Genomic DNA, 17,994 nt, shown 5'->3' with positions numbered 1-17,994 from the left:
CGGCTTTGGCTGTGGCTTTGGCTTTCGTTTATTAGGGCTGCCTAGATTTCCAACGGAAATCGTTCAGATAAGTTGCCGAATGATACGAATGTTGCCAAAACATTTTAGATAGTTTCATTCATGTTGAGTATTAATCTCGATGTTACCGTAGCATTTTTTCTTTTTCTATGGTAATATAAAAAGTTCTAGTGGAAATGGACTTGGCCAGGTTTTCACCCAAATAACCATGAAGCAATATATATGCTTTTGAATAAATAAAGCCCTTAAAGTTGACTTGAAGTTAAAAAGGCACTTTTATGACCGAAATAATAGTTCATTACTTTGACATGTCGAGCATCAGTAATGCATTGCTGATCTATAGTATATCGTTGTCTGATAGCAGATAAATGAATATATCTTCACCGAGATCTTCACATAGATAAAAGCGATCTAATGTAATCTGCATGCTGATTTGTGATTGATTGTTTGATAATGTAGTGCTTGGGATTACTTAGGCAATTAAGTATTTTATTATATAGCATTTCCTTAGCTATTAATTGAAAGGTTTCCTATGCACACCATTGCATGAGTTATGTATCTTGTATGGCAAGCACCGTCGGTGTGCGTCAAGTACAATAATAGATACGGTATGCCCAGGGATTCTAGAATGTTGCGCTCCCGAAAACATCCTAGGCCGGACCGAAATCGCACTCGCCATCTCCGAATTAGTAATCCTACGTCTTTGTTCGCAAGGAGACCAAAAAATGATCTTCACGCCTTTGTTTTGAAAACAATTTGATAATTTGACAGATATAAACATGAAATGAAAAAATACCATCATAAATACGCGAAAAATACATGTCATATAGTAAAAATACGCGGAAAATACAATTAATGATGAATTTAATACACTATAATACAAAAATACTTCAATACAAAAAATACGTAAATTTAAAATAATTCCTCAATACGCCTTTTCAATTCAGGCAGATGAATCGTAAATACGTAAGTTGACAGCCCTCGGATTTATCTTCGCTCTTCTATATATTCCACTATCTATAGTTAACATTTCATATTTTGTTTCTTTTCATGGATAAAAAATGTCAAATTAGACGATCCCCACCAGTGCGTAAATAAAGCCAAAATAGCAACCTCTATCATGACGCGAAATCGCACCGGTCGTTGGTAAACGGGTTTGGGAAATGTAAACGCAACCTTCGGTGAATAGCGAGTTGGCAAATTTGGCGACCCGCTCCAACCGTTGCCAAACCATCACACGGAAATATAGAGTAATGGGCCAAACACAATGGATACGTTTGCGTGCGTTTTGACAGTTTTTCCATGGCAAAACTGTCAAAACGCACGCAAACGTACCCATTCTGCTCAGCTCTTAACGCATAAATAAAAAATGTGCCGTCTTCTGAAAAATTGTTCGGTTATTCATCATCAAAACCATTGTGATGGAGGTCAGTTTAGTTTGGATTTCAACTGATTGGCGGCGCTAGTGCATATCTTCTATATAATAAAAATGAAATCTCGCTTAACTTTTCAAAAGGACCTAAGTAACATTTTTTTCATGAATTAATTTGAATAGCGCAATCAACATAACAACATGAAAGCTTTTGATTGCAGTACTCAAATTAATTCATGGAAAAAATGTTACTTAGGTCCTTTTGAAAAGTTAAGCGAGAAATGGTCTGTGTTCGTATCCGCATAACTCGAAAACGGCAGGATGGATTTTCTTCATTCCTTCAGCAGAAACGTTCATTATAGTTTCCGACGGGTTTATATGATATTTCCTCATGCGAAAATCATTAGTGGGGTTGAGTAAATCGTGAAAAACTAAAATTAAAATTCGTATGAAAATTTCGCATGGGCAGTTCACAACGCGCAGTTTCGCCTACTATGCAGGACAACGTCTGCCGGGTCGACTAGTGAAATAATATTTTTTATTATTTCATATGTATAATATTTTTCTCGAGATATCTCGAAATATGGAATTTTTAGAATATTGCCGTCTTCTACAAAGTTGTTCGGGTGGTCAAAACCATCATGACGAAAACTTTAATTTGAAAAAAGTTTAATTTGAAATACAACCGCTTGGCGGCGCTAGTGAATTGGAAATAACCTCATAGGTTAGATATTTCGATAGTTGAAATCTTAAGAATATTGCCGTCTTCTACAAAGTTGTTCGAATGATTAAAACCATCATGACGAAACCAAGTTTAGTTAATAATACAACCGCTTGGCGGCGCTAGTGTATTGGAAATAACCTGATAGGTCAGGTATCTCAAAATCTGGAATTTTTAGAATATTGCCGTCTTCTACAAAGTTGTTCGGTTGGTCAAAACCATCATGACCAAAGCAGGTTTAGATTAAAATATAACCGCTTGGTGGCTCTAGTGTATAAGAAATAACCTGATAGATTAGATATTTCGAAAACTGAAATTTTTAGAATATTGCCGTATTCCACAAAGTCGTTCGGGTGGTCAAAACCGTCATGATGAAAGCAAGTTTAGTTTTAAACACAATCGCTTAGCGGCGCTAGTGTTTCAGAAATAAACTGATAGGTTAAATATCTTAAAATCTGGAATTTTCAGAATATTCCCGTATTCTACAAAGTTACTTGTCATAAGACGAGTTCGTACAATTCCATTTAATTCCATCCCTTGGTTGTACCTTTGACAGATACGTATTTCAACCTCTACAGTAAGGCCATCTTCAGTGTCTCGTACTTGACTCGATTCGACTCAACTTGAGCGCCAACGAGTATTGCGGATTCAAACTAAACTTGCTTCCATCAGAATGGTTTTGACTACCCTTCTAAATCTTACATAATATTTAACTAATCTAACAAATGATAACTTTGTAGAAGATGGCAACTTTCTAACTCTAACAGATTTAGATATATGTAACCTAACAGGTTATTTCTCATACACTAGCGCCGCTATGTGTATGAATTCCGAACTAAACTATTCTCCATCATAAATGTTATGGCTACCCGAACAACTTTGAAGAAGACAAAAGTTTCTAAGTTTCTAGATCTCGAGATATCCACCTCACTAAATTGTTGCATATAAGCTAGCGCCACCTCGCAGATGTGTGTCTAGCTAATCTGATAATCACAAAATGCATTACGCACATACTTATATTACAAAAGTTGGAGCGCGTTTTGAAAGATTTGTAAGTAAATCATATTTTTTTTTCCTGATTTTATTTATTTCCGTGTTTGCCTCAATAGCAATCGGATATTCACCATCGGTGCGAAACATGATTGCACTTCAACAACCTTGATAGAAACAACCGGTGCGAGAACAAGTGCATAAATATAATATGAACGCATTTCGTTCCTATATTAGGCACTCATTTGGATACACATCGGTGGGGATCGTCTTATTCATTATTAAAAATCGATCTCACACAAAACGATTATTATTCAGAGAACCGTTAAATCCATTATAAATCAGTTCATATTTTGCCATCGCAAACGGCGGACGCGTTCTTGTTCTCTATCTTTCGTTAAACACAATTCGCAACCATAAAACACAATGGGAAGTGCCCGGGAAAACACACTTGTGGTCGATTTTAGTGTGCTTCCAATTCGTCCCGACGTTGGGAGCATTTCTTGGATAATCAAATAAAGATCAATTATGCGGATGTTGAAAGCATTCAGTTGAATAACACCCGCAATTGTGGTCTGATAGGGCTGATAGACAAAGAAGTCTTTGCGCTATCAATCAGAGCACAATTGCATGCGAACTATTGTGTGCAAAGAAAAGCAATATCAGATTCCGTTTTACGTGGATAGCGAGGCGGTAGTCGTTAGGGTTCACGATCTACCCCGACGGTGAGCCACAGTGTTCAAGTACGGAGAAGTGATATCTATCCGTAACGAAACATGGAAGCATTATTCTCCGGGGATTTCAAACGGTGTACTGGTAGTGCGAATAAATTTATTCCAACACATACCATCGTTCATAACCATTGGAGAATATAACACCATGGTAACTTACAATAATCAGCCGAAAATATGTCGCCGGTGCAATCACGCAGCGCACCCTAATAAAACATGTACATGAGCGAATGGCAAAATTGCAACAGTGGCCATACTGCTATCCTCAAATGACGAGTTGTTCAGTCAGGCCGACTTCCCACCGATGAACAATAATGAGAAGTTATCATCGCCTCGAGAAAGTGAAACAAAAATTGGGAAATAAAAATGGAAAGGGGTTTAGTACTAAGTAGTATTAAGTGTTATCGGCTCGGTAAAGCTGGATGCGGCGAGTGAGCCTTAAATAAACAGAATGAATAAAAAAATCCATTATAAAACTCGTGAATATTGGCTTCAAAGGGTTCAGCATTTCTTTGATCGCAAAAAAGGTCGATGCCGATCAGTCTACTAAATAGGCCATAGCCGAGGTAAAGTCACTAGATATAAAGTCTGGCGGAGTGAAAAGCGTGAGATTTTCCAATCAGAAAAATTCTTGTTAGATTTTTGCAGCTCTTGAAAAAGTTAGACTATTAGCTTTTATATGTTGCTTCCACAAAGCAAAAACACTTTTTCCACATTTTATTCGCGAAAAATCAAATAGAATGTTCAGAAAAATATATTAAGCTCTTTTAGTGGAATGTATTAAACCGTCTAAGACGAATTAAGTACTGTCCATTTAATTCCACCAGTTAATTTTCGTTATCTTTGCAGATACGTATTTCGACCACACAGTTGTGGTCGAAATACGTATCTGCAAAGATAACGATAATTAACTGGTGGAATTAAATGGACAGTACTTAATTCGTCTTAGACGGTTTAAATAGAATGTTGTTCAACTAGTAAATCCAAAAACGAATTCCTTTACCTTTTCATTTGGACTTTGTAGCTTTTTATATTTTTGGAATAATTTTCCAATATATGTATTTATTTGCACTATCTCAATACTCTCCATTGCTTCAAGCCCATTTGAAGCGTCATGTTCGATTGGATCACGCAAATGACAGTTCGATTGGTGACCTGTCAGTGTCTTCGCCAGACTTTATGTCTAGTGACTTTAAGCCGAGGCCATAGCATAGCATAGCATAGTTACTGTGTACAGTAGCCGTTCGATAACTGCAAACTGTTTCAGTTAACGAATGCCGTTCAATAACTGCAACGCATTCTAGACGTCAAACGGTTGTCAATCGACGTCAGATGCAATAAAAGTGAAAGTAAATGGCAGTGCAATGCAGCTGTCATTGAGTTTGACAGTTAGTTTGAAGTTTAGCGATCCGATAACTGCAAAACTGTTGCAACTATAAAATTGCAGGTTAAAAGCATTGCAGTTAAATGACTTGCAGTTATCGAACGTCTACTGTACTTCGTAGATTGGACACTATAGTGATACTCAAGGTTTTCTTTTGAAATCCTTATTCAGATTGCTATCAGAAATCAAGATGGCTGTGGTTCTTGATTTCAATCTAGGATAAAAATCACAAAAGCATGAGGGTTACTACTCCCTGTCACGCGCATCTTCACCGTAACTTGGGACCATAACTGTCACGCCATCTTCCTCTATAGTTTAGGTTACCTTTATTGTCTACTGACATGCTATGTAGTTTTTCGCGAGGGGTAATGGCCGCCAGCTTGGGGGTCTTACACTTATTACGTAAGCAATTTTTCTGGGTTTTTCGACCCCTCCCCTCCCCCCATGTAAGATTTTTTTTTTCATACAAATGAATTTTTATTTATATGGAGCGTAAGATATTGACCGACTCTCCTCCCCCCATAAGTGCTTACGCAATATGTGTACAGCCCCTTGCCTGTTGGCTGGTCTCTGATTTGACCTTTGTGGAGGTCCACTGCACCCACCGTTCCGAGCATTTTCATCAATGTGGTAAATAAGAAGGCGTGAATCCACTTCATTAGCACCTATCAGCACCTTCTTAATTACCATATTGTCAGAATGCTCGGAACGGTGGGTGCAATTGACCTCCACAAACGTCAAATCAGAGACTAGCCCAAAGGCAAGCTGGCGGCCATTACCGCTCGCGAAAAACTGGATAGCATGTCAGTAGACAATAAAGATAACCCAAACTATCCAGCTTTTTAGGCTAGCTATAAATAAACAAGGGGTGAATCAACTTTGACGTATGCTGTGTACAAACTTATGGCGACGCTCTTGGCGACGTCTCAGTAGCCATCGATTTTATTGTTCGTCAACTACTGTCAGACTTTTCAGTTTTGTTTTGAAAAAATGACTGGATCTCCAGAACTGGTTAGTTTTTATGTATAAAATGAATAACTAATTTTCTGTTTATTTTAGGCATTAACAAGATCAAGTACCTAGAAAAGTCTGTGAGGATACAAAGTGCCAAGTTTGTTGCGCCAATCGTAAGGATTTAGATAAAGAATGTTATATTCAACTCCCAGCGTTATCGCTTTGAAGAAAACGATACGTTCTAGAACAATACCTGGATAGTCGTATTGATAAAAACAAATCGATCGTGGTGTTCAAAGTCCAGCGCTAGAAAATGAACTCAGTAGTTACACAAGTGCTAGTGGTCCACCCATTTTGCGCCAAACAATCTGAAAACTCTTCATGAGACTCCTCTATTGAATTTTTCCCAGTCTACCCCATTTTAGATTAATCCATCATCTTTTCTATAAATAAACTCAAATCAGCACATTTTTTTAAAATTGAAGAGAATGCATCGCCCCGGAGTGGATGTTCTGAACAGGTTCTCGATCGGGAAAAGGCTGGTAGTGTGCCGTCGAGCACTTTATTGTGTAAGAGATCATGAGCTTAGAGAAGTCATATGCCTACGGGGAAAAGAAAGAGAGTAGGGTGACGGCATTCTAAATCCCCTCTAAAACCAATAAAAGAGACACTCATCCGTATCCCAACGAAGGCTCAGAAGAAGCGTTATGATTTAGTGTAGCCCAAACGTGGCGTTTTTTTTAGTTTTAGTACCCACGACGGAAATTAAACCACCGACGTAGATACGTTCGGAGTCCCAAATTCAGCTTTTTCATTGCATTGAATAGAATGATTTAGTTTTAGCTTCTCAAGTTAACCTTGCGTGCTTAGCAAAGAAGGAAATCAAGAAGCCTATTTTCGCGATCGTTAAACCAGAACGAAGCATATTCCCCGATTTAAACCAGGACATTTCTTGACGAACTGTTGGTTCTGCATCTCTGAAGATGGTATAAATCTAAAACTAGCTGGTGTTGAAGAAAGGTCAAATTGAAACTTGGTGAGATAATTCCATTATATAATATATATTTACCAAATGATATTCAAACTACATGATTACATATATAACATAAAAAAACCATCAGGGCACCCGATTGAAGCGATTTGGATAGGAAGAGTGGAATCGCCAACTTCCTATTGTTAACATCTCGTGGATAAAGGGCGGGCTCTTCTCCCCATCTATTGGGTCAGTCTGGGATTCGAGGGCTAGATTATATTATTGTATGTACGAACTTTCTTCTGGAAGGAGATTCTCTATTCATCCCGTGGATTCGCATAAGTGTCTTTGCTTATGGAACCACCCCACCCATTTTTGGCCCTTCATACAGGAGTTTGATGAAATACAAACAATAATATACTTATGATCAAATCGTTTGTCAGATATGGCCAGTGCTATCGGCAGGTGCCTTGCTACAATAGATGGTAGTATCATCATCAAATCAAATCATCTCAAGTTAACCTTGCGTGCTGTATTGTTACCGTATTTCACCCTTATTGGCACTGGTTTTGTTCTCTCAATGGTAATTTCGTCCACAGTATGTAGTCTAACGCTCTTGCCCCTTTTTAAAGGCGTATTTAATAATACGGTTAGCAGTCCGCAGCCCTTGAATTGCCTAAAATGTACAAATTATGTAGTACAAACCTGGTAAAAACCAGAAACACAACAATAGTTAATGAAAACATTTGGTTTTGTGACGTTTCCATGGACTTATCAATATTTTTCTAACATGCCTAAGCATACTTTGATTAAATTATAAAGATTATGGTTGGACACGGGACACGTCAAAAGGGGTGATTCAAAATTTATAGCATGGCTTGCGTAAAAAGCTGGATTGTCTATGCGGCTGGAACGTCGCTGGACCGTCGCGTCGCTCAACCAGCGAGCGCTTTCCAGTTTGGTGCTGTAGCGACGCATTGAATTTGCCTGCGTCGCTGGAGCACTTACTGGAAAGGGTCGCCAGCGACCAGCGACGTAGTTGAGACAAGTTCATACATGTTCTTGATTTTATCTGCATCGACAATATAGAGGAAGATTGTCACTGGCGAAACATATTTTGCTGACGAGGATAGGGCGCTAAATGTCAACGGAGGCATTTTTCCCCATGTGTTTATACATATGCGATGCTTTCGTGATTTGGACACGGAAAATTAAAATCCCGGCCTCATTTTAAATAGACGAGGACCAAATTCCGGCGGAAAATTTTCATATTTATGCATAGAAATTGTAATATTATGCACTGCACCCACAACCTTTCAAAAGTGTAAAGCCCCAAACGCAATACAACGGAACGGCAACGGAAACGGCAAATTTGACAGAAAATATATGGGCTATCTGTCAAATTTTCCGTTTCCGTCGCCGTTCCGTTGTATTGCGTTTGGGGCTTAAGAAGGGTTCCATTCACTTCAGGTGGATTAAGTTGGGTTTTCTATACTAGTCTTGGCAGCATCCAATGAAAAAAACCAAATTTGTACGTAAAATCTGCGTAAAAAAAGCCGTTCTGAAAGGGTTTAGCGACAATTCTTTTTACGTAACCTCTTTTTATCGGTGATTGTACCAACAGTAATAACATCCCGAATAAAAAATATTATCCAGCTTTCCACGCTCTGTAATGGCGGCTTGTTGGTGTATAAAAATCAATCGGTCACTGTGCTTTTTGACACTAGCTGGAGGAAAACTCACTGGCGAAAAGGCCTTTCTTCCCTTCCCCTCACCCAGGAACGCCAGTGAGCTTTCCTCCAGCTAGTGTCAAAAAGTACAGTGACCGGTTGATTTTTACACACCGACAAGCCGCCATTACCGAGCGTGGAAAGCTGGATAGAAAAACAATAAAATTCATTGTAACATCAACGTCGATGCTATAAAACCGGTCCCCATATCTCATAGGCCTTTTCATGTGACACTGCCGAGACTGCACTTGTTTACAACCGCTAAACAGGCCCGCAACCCCGAAACTGTCACTTTCATAGAAAAACTGTCAATTGACGGTAAAATCAGCTGTTTTTAAACGTCTCATGAAAAGGCCCATTGGTAGCAGGTAGCCGCTCGAGGCGTAGGGAGTGCGGTTTTGGGCATGCATAACCCCCTCCCCCCTCAGAGACAAAATTTTTGGAATTTTTTTTTCGAAATTTTTTTTTTCAGAAATCTCCCCTCCCCCCAGGACATTCATTATTAATGTTAAGCTAAAAATGATAATTAAGATGTTTTGTTAAATTATTAGTATCAATTGATTTAATGAAAATCCCCTTATTTCGTGAATCACAACCTCAATCATAACTGGAATCGCTACTGGAATTAAACCTAAACTGCATGTAATCACATTCATTTCATTTATTTAGTTAACATCTAAACAGATACCACTGAATCAACAATTTGACGCCACAATGCACGGTTCGAGGCCGCATCTCTCCATCCTCGGATACGCCAAAAGATATTTTAGTTACTAGATAAAGATTGTCGCTGTCGTCGCTGTCCGGAACATCTTTTGCTGGCGAGGATAGGGGAGCTAAATGTCAAAGAAGGAAAATCCATACGATTTGACAGGTATGTACCACACATGTTTCGGACAGCAGAACAAAGGGAACCGAAGCGACAATCTTTATCTAGTAACTAAAATATCTTTTGATACGCCCCACGCTCGCCAAGTCGTTCTGCACCTGGTCTGCCCATCTCGCTCGCTGCGCTCCACGCCGTCTCGTACCTGCCGGATCGGAAGCGAACACCATCTTTGCAGGGTTGCTGTCCGGCATTCTTGCAACATGTCCTGCCCATCGTACTCTTTCGGCTTTAGCTACCTTCTGGATACTGGGTTCGCCGTAGAGTTGGGCGAGCTCATGGTTCATTCTTCGCCGCCACACACCGTCTTCTTGCACACCGCCAAAGATGGTCCTAAGCACCCGTCTCTCGAATACTCCGAGTGCTTGCAAGTCCTCCTCGAGCATTGTCCATGTTTCATGTCCGTAGAGGACTACCGGTCTTATTAACGTCTTGTACATGACACATTTGGTGCGGTGGCGAATCTTTTTGAGCGCAGTTTCTTCTGGAGCCCGTAGTAGGCCCGACTTCCACAGATGATGCGCCTTCGTATTTCACGACTAACGTTGTTGTCAGCCGTTAGCAATGATCCGAGGTAGACGAATTCCTCGACCACCTCGAAGGTATCCCCGTCTATCGTAACACTGCTTCCCAGGCGGGCCCTGTCGCGCTCGGTTCCGCCCACAAGCATGTACTTTGTCTTTGACGCATTCACCACCAGTCCAACTTTTGTTGCTTCACGTTTCAGGCGGGTGTACAGTTCTGCCATCTTTGCAAATGTTCGGCCGACAATGTCCATGTCATCCGCGAAGCAAATAAATTGACTGGATCTGTTGAAAATCGTACCCCGGCTGTTACATCCGGCTCTCCGCATGACACCTTCTAGCGCAATGTTGAACAACAGGCACGAAAGTCCATCACCTTGTCTTAGTCCCCGGCGCGATTCGAACGAACTGGAGTGTTCGCCCGAAATCTTCACACAGTTTTGCACACCATCCACCGTTGCTTTGATCAGTCTGGTAAGCTTCCATAATTTTCCATAGCTCTACGCGGTCTATACTGTCGTATGCCGCCTTGAAATCAACGAACAGATGGTGCGTTGGGACCTGGTATTCACGGCATTTTTGAAGGATTTGCCGTACAGTAAAGATCTGGTCCGTAGTCGAGCGGCCGTCAACGAAGCCGGCTTGATAACTTCCCACGAACTCGTTCACTAATGGTGACAGACGACGGAAGATGATCAGGGATATCACTTTGTAGGCGGCATTAAGGATGGTGATCGCTCGAAAGTTCTCACACTCCAGTTTGTCGCCTTTCTTGTAGATGGGGCATATAACCCCTTCCTTCCACTCCTCCGGTAGCTGTTCGGTTTCCCAGATTCTGACTATCAGTATGTGCAGGCAAGTGGCCAGCTTTTCCGGGCCCATCTTGATGAGCTCAGCTCCGATACCATCCTTACCAGCTGCTTTATTGGTCTTTAGCAGTTGAATGGCATCCTTAACTTCCCTCAAGGTGGGGGCTGGTTGGCTTCCATCGTCCGCTGAACTGACGTAGTCATCTCCTCCGCTGCCTTGACTTTCACTGCCTGTACTCTCAGCGCAATTCAGATGTTCCTCGTAGTGCTGCTTCCACCTTTCGATCACCACACGTTCGTCCGTCAACATGCTCCCATCCTTATCCCGGCACATTTCGGCTCGCGGCACGAAGCCTTTGCGGGATGCGTTGAGCTTCTGATAGAACTTGCGTGTATCTTGAGAACGGCACAGCTGTTCCATCACCTCGCACTCCGCTTCTTCCAGGCGGCGTTTCTTCTCCTGAAAAAGGCGGGTCTGCTGTCTCCGCTTCCGTCTATAACGTTCTACGTTCTGCCGGGTACCTTGCTGCAGCGCGACCGCCCGCGCTGCGTCCTTCTCCTCCAGAATCTGTTTGCACTCTTCGTCGAACCAATCGTTCCGTCGACTTCGACCCATATACCCGACGTTGTTCTCCGCTGCGTCGTTAATGGCTGCTTTAACTGTACTCCAGCAGTCCTCAAGAAGGGCCCCATCGAGCTCACCCTCTTCCGGCAACGCTGCCTCGAGATGCTGCGCGTATGCAGTGGCGACATCAGGTTGCTTCAGTCGCTCTAGGTCGTACCGCGGCGGTCGTCGGTACCGAACATTGTTGATGACGGATAGTTTTGGGCGCAGTTTAACCATCACCAGATAGTGGTCCGAGTCGATGTTAGCGCCACGATATGTCCTGACGTCGATAATGTCGGAGAAGTGCCGTCCATCAATCAGAACGTGGTCGATTTGTGATTCTGTCTGCAGTGGTGATCTCCAGGTGTACCGATACGGGAGGCTGTGTTGGAAGTAGGTGCTACGAATGGCCATATTCTTGGAGGCGGCGAAATCAATTAGTCGTAGGCCGTTTTCGTTCGTCAGCCGGTGAGCGCTGAACTTTCCAATAGTCGGTCTAAACTCCTCCTCTTGGCCAACCTGAGCGTTCAAATCTCCTATGATGATTTTGACGTCGTGACTTGGGCAGCTGTCGTACTCACGTTCCAGCTGCGCGTAGAATGCGTCCTTATCATCATCAGTGCTTCCGGAGTGTGGGCTATGGACGTTGATTATGCTGAAGTTGAAGAACCGGCCTTTGATCCTCAACCTGCACATTCTTTCATTGATCGGCCACCACCCGATCACGCGCCTTTGCATATCGCCCATCACTATGAAAGCTGTTCCCAGCTCGTGTGTGTGCCGCAGCTCTGGTAGATGGTATGATTACCTCTAAACGTTCGCACCATTGATCCCTTCCAACAAACCTCCTGCAGCGCTACGATGCCGAATCCACGGTCCTTGAGCACATCGGCGAGTATGCGTGTGCTCCCGATGAAGTTGAGAGATTTGCAGTTCCACGAACCGAGTTTCCAATCGCTAGTCCCTTTTCGTCGCAGTGGTCTTCGCCGATGGTTCCGGTCCGTACTCTCTTGTTGATTGTTCGTTGCTTATGATTTTTAAAGGCAGGGCCTGGCTTGCAGGGCCTGACACCAAACCCCCTAAATTTCCGGAGGACCATTCCTCCTTATTTCCGGTGGACCATGGTGCACAGTTTCACTTAGAGTCCCTCGCTGGCACTCGGACGATGATCAGCCGCCCCTAACATGGAGAACAGACGCTGTTGTGAGCCGATCCTGACATGGAGAACAGACGCTCAATAAGATTTGCACCTCCGAAGAGGAGCAAACCCCCTCTTCCCTGTCAGCATACGACCATAGTTCCCACCGGGGTTGGTTACCCGATCTTCCCTAAGGTTGCTCGTATCCCGGCCAGCACCGCGGGGAGGTAGGGATAGGAGTTGCTGGGTAAGAGGCTAAGGACCGCGAGATGGGGTCTATTTTATTCCTTCAGGTACGCGAAGTACCAATGCACAATGGTCCGATTCAGTTATTTAGCAGGAAAAAACTATTTTCCTCCGTTTTCGTTCTATTTGGACACTTGGTGTCTTCAGTGAAGTTGTTTATAATAAAATATTGCTTCTTCGGTCAAAAAGTTTGATAGGGTGATCCTTATCGTTTTTCAAAACTGAAATTAAACTTTTTTATTTCGGGTTTTTTGTGGATGACCTCTTCAGCAAACTTGCAGTAAACATTATTTGATGCAACTTTGCCGAAGACACCTTGTGTCTAGCACATAAATTGAGTTCAGTAAATGAAATTTTCGATTTTAACCTAGGGTGGCCCCAAAAAAATCAGTTTTTCTATCCTATCTTTTTTGTTTTGAGTTTTACGAGAATGCGGTCTTCAGAAGAAATGAAGAGCAAGTGATGGTGCATATTTTTGCTGAACACATCATGTTTATAAGTCTTACCATTTAATAGTTATATGCAATTTATACCAAAAAACTATGCAATCTCAAAATGCCTATATCTCATAGAGATGGTTCGATTAATTTTTTTTTGAAGGTGTTATCTGAAAGGGCACATATATAGTAACTTTTACTGCAAAAATTACGGGAACGTATTTTTTTTAAATTGAATAAATCGACTTTGAAAATTTCTTCGGATTTTTTTCTAATTTACTAGTATTTCACTATATATTAAAATTATGAGTAAATTACCTTCGGCAAAAGTTCAAATTTAAACTAAAAATACATATCCGATTATTATTATTTAATCAGACTAAGGCCGAAGTGGCCTGTGCAGTATACAAGAGTCTTCTCCATTCGGCTCGGTCCATGGCTACACGTCGCCAGCCACGCAGTCTACGGAGTCATCTTCCACCTGATCGATCCACCTTGCCCGATGCGCACCTCGCCTTCTTGTGCCCGTCGGATCGTTGTCGAGAACCATTTTCACCGGGTTATTGTCCGACATTCTGGCTACGTGCCCGGCCCACCGCAGTCGTCCGATTTTCGCGGTGTGAACGATGGATGGTTCTCCCAGCAGCTCATGCAACTCGTGGTTAATTCGCCTCCTCCACGTACCGTCCGCCATCTGCACCACACCATAGATGGTACGCAGCACTTTCCTTTCGAAAAATCCGATACAAAACTGCGTCGTAGCATGCGTGAAAAATAAAAATGACAGACTGGCTAATCACAGGAAGCGATTACAAGAAGAGCCCTGTGCAAATTTTGAAGCATGTGAAGCAAATGTCTTCCGTGTGGAAAATTGATGAGAGTGCTTTGCTGAAACAAATTCGATGGATGAGCATTGAATTTAACAGAAAATGGAAAAATAGTTTTTTTTTTCATCGAATGCATCTTGGATGAGTAAGAAAATTTGGCTCAAAAATAATGATCAAACGCCAGAGGAAACCACAAAAGCCAGAAAGGGCGGGCGTCCTTTGAAACTATTTTCGGAAGTCGGAAGGAAATCAAAGCAGAATAAGTTGCGTACGTTATTGTTAATAAAAGTTTTGTATCGGATTTTTCGAAAGGAAAGTGCTGCGTACCATCTATGGTGTGGTGCAGATGGCGGACGGTACGTGGAGGAGGCGAATTAACCACGAGTTGCATGAGCTGCTGGGAGAACCATCCATCGTTCACACCGCGAAAATCGGACGACTGCGGTGGGCCGGGCACGTAGCCAGAATGTCGGACAATAACCCGGTGAAAATGGTTCTCGACAACGATCCGACGGGCACAAGAAGGCGAGGTGCGCATCGGGCAAGGTGGATCGATCAGGTGGAAGATGACTCCGTAGACTGCGTGGCTGGCGACGTGTAGCCATGGGCCGAGCCGAATGGAGAAGACTCTTGTATACTACACAGGCCACTTCGGCCTTAGTCTGATTAAATAATAATAATCGGATATGTATTTTTAGTTTAAATTTGAACTTTTGCCGAAGGTAATTTACTCATAATTTTAATATATAGTGAAATACTAGTAAATTAAAAAAAAATCCGAAGAAATTTTCAAAGTCGATTTATTCAATTTAAAAAAAATACGTTCCCGTAATTTTTGCAGTAAAAGTTACTATATATGTGCCCTTTCAGATAACACCTTCAAAAAAATTAATCGAACCATCTCCATGAGATATAGGCATTTTGAGATTGCATAGTTTTTCGGTATAAATTGCATATAACTTTTAAAGGGTAAGACTTATAAACATGATGTGTTCAACAAAAGTATGCACCATCACTTGCTCTTCATTTCTTCTGAAGACCGCATTCTCATAAAACTCAAAACAAAAAAGATAGGATAGAAAAACTGATTTTTTTGGGGCCACCCTAGGTTAAAATCGAAAATTTCATTTACTGAACTCAATTTATGTGCTAGACACAAGGTGTCTTCGGCAAAGTTGCATCAAATAATGTTTACTGCAAGTTTTCTGAAGAGGTCATCCACAAAAAACCCGAAATAAAAAAGTTTAACTTCAGTTTTGAGAAACGATAAGGACCACCCTATCGAACTTTTTGACCGAAGAAGCAATATTTTATTATAAACAACTTCACTGAAGACACCAAGTGTCTAAATAGAACGAAAACGGAGGAAAATAGTTTTTTCCCGCTAAATAACTGAATCGGACCATTGTGCAATGGTACGCTTTACCCAGCATTTGCCGTGCCATGTAATCACATATCTGTCCCATAAAAAATAATAATCCCAGCAATGGGGCAGACATGCAATTACAGGCAGACAGTAGTAGGCGAATCTATGGATGTTTGTATTAAACTTTCATGAGCGGGTCAACGCGTCAACAAACGGATTTATGGATTTGCACATAACCTACACATAACTATATACATACAAGGATGTTATCGATCATTTAGTAATTTGCGATGGATCATTTAGTAGTTTTTCAATAACTCATTACAGAAGCTGAATTTCAAAATGTGTTGTATGGTGGACTTCTAGTGCGAAGGTTTTTCTTCAACTCTTCCTAATGGTACGTTGTTAGAATTCAACTAATAACGGAGAAATAGCGCTAGTAGCATTTTTGCCTTTCTCGTACAACAAAGTTGTACCGAAAGGCTATAGGACTCGTGAGGCTATCGACTCAGTTCGACGAATCGAGGTAATGTCTGTATGTGCGTATGTATGTGTGGGTGTGTGTATGTGTGTATGTGTATGTGTACAAATTTTGTAGACACACTTTTTGGAACTTTGCATTACCCGATTAACTCGCAACAAGTTGCATTCGACGGAGAATGCGGTCCCATTGTTTTCTATTGAAAATTGGCCCGATCGGACATTGCATTTTGGAATTATTGAAAAATCATCGTTTTTTCCCAAGGGTTCCCCTGGAATTTTTTTTTTTAAATCGTAAATTTTTTTTTTCAAGAATGGTGGAAATGCATAGTAATTAATTCAAAAACATGCAAAATGATAGAAAATATGCGATCTATTCCCCTAAAGTGCTTTTTTGACCTTTCTTATGTGATTTTTTCAGTACATTCTATTCTACCATGCACGAGAAAGCCGCTAGGTGGATTAATTTGGGTTTTTTTGGTTTTTATTTGGCTTTACTTATATACACAAAGCCTGGCTAGTGTTAGCTACAACCTACTACATATCAATATTACATTCAATTACAAAATTTGTTAAAGTAGTAAGAATGTTAATGTCTTTTTTCTTAAGTATAATTTGCAGATCTGGTATTATATGTTTTCTAGTTAGAATTGCCCAAAGTTTATGTCTCTGATTTACAAATCTGACACACTCGAATAACACATGATTTGGATCACCACGCGCTTCGCCACAAGAGCACGTGTCGTCGTCTATAATCATGTTACGTGTGAGATGAACCGGGAGGCGGGAGTGGTTGCTGATAAGCTTACACAGAATGACTACCTGTCTTCGATTGAACGGATCGTCCATGAACCAGGGTTGCTGAGAGACAGTGCGCAGAATACTATTGCAGAAACGACCTTTTGTTCCTTCGGACCAGGTATCCTGCCAGTCCTTTACGTAGTACGCAGTCCTAGCTAATATCTAGATGAGTCAGCTGATGTTGTTGTTCCGCTCCGCTAATGCACGCTTCTTTTGCCAGTTCGTCTGCTTCTTCATTCATGACAACGCCACTGTGAGAAGGAACCCAGAAGAATGTGATGCCAAAACCCTCGGACTCCGTTAAGTGTACTGTTTCCTAAATTTCGAATCAGGCCTTTGGAGTTGATGAATTAATGTCTCTCGATTGAAGACCTTTCAAGACACTCATGCTGTCTGTCATCACAACGTACTTTCCCCTAGGGGAATTTTTGATGAGACGCACTGCACTCACTATTGCGAGAAGCTCTGCCATGTACAAAGATATGCTTTGCGGTAGTCTCACACAAATACGGGGTAGCGCTAGTAGCACTAACTCAAACTAAATAATTGGAATTTTGTTTTCATTTAGTCTAAGTTACAGAAACTATAGCTATAAATCCGTCACTAGTGGAATTCAAACAATGAACCATTAGGCAGAGTTGTAGAACAACCTTCACACTAGAAGTCCACCAACACATTTTGAAATTCAACTCTTGGAATGAATTATTGACAAACTACTAAATGATCGAATGCAAATTACTAAATGGTCGATAACATCCTTGACTATATACCGCTTGTCCATCATTGTTTGTTCACCATCAGCAGTGTAGTGTGTAATCAATTATTTTAATTTACCTCCATCAATACTGTCCTCAACCCCAGGGGAAAAATTGGTTGACTGTAAGCTGGCGAGGATACAATGCACCTTTCTGAATAGCGGCCATTCTGAAACCTCTCCTGATTGTGCCATCGTAGCCTTTTCTCTCCTACACGGGGAAACATAAATATATAAATAGGTACA

General features: G+C 41.4%; 1 protein-coding gene across 1 annotated transcript in view; it reads right to left on the bottom strand.

The window, feature by feature from the left end:
* Positions 1–17,994, bottom strand: part of LOC134208753 (uncharacterized) — a 33,891-nt gene that overhangs the window by 13,578 nt on the left and 2,319 nt on the right. Inside the window, exon 8 of the mRNA XM_062684652.1 lies at positions 17,829–17,959. Coding sequence (XP_062540636.1) covers positions 17,829–17,959 — 131 coding nt within the window. The remainder of the gene's footprint in view (positions 1–17,828; positions 17,960–17,994) is intronic.

The sequence above is a fragment of the Armigeres subalbatus genome, chromosome 2, assembly GCF_024139115.2.
Source record: "Armigeres subalbatus isolate Guangzhou_Male chromosome 2, GZ_Asu_2, whole genome shotgun sequence".
NCBI classification, from domain to species: Eukaryota; Metazoa; Arthropoda; class Insecta; order Diptera; family Culicidae; genus Armigeres; species Armigeres subalbatus.
The sequence above is the reverse complement of the archived record's forward strand: the minus strand, read 5'-3'. Positions and strand labels throughout refer to the sequence as shown.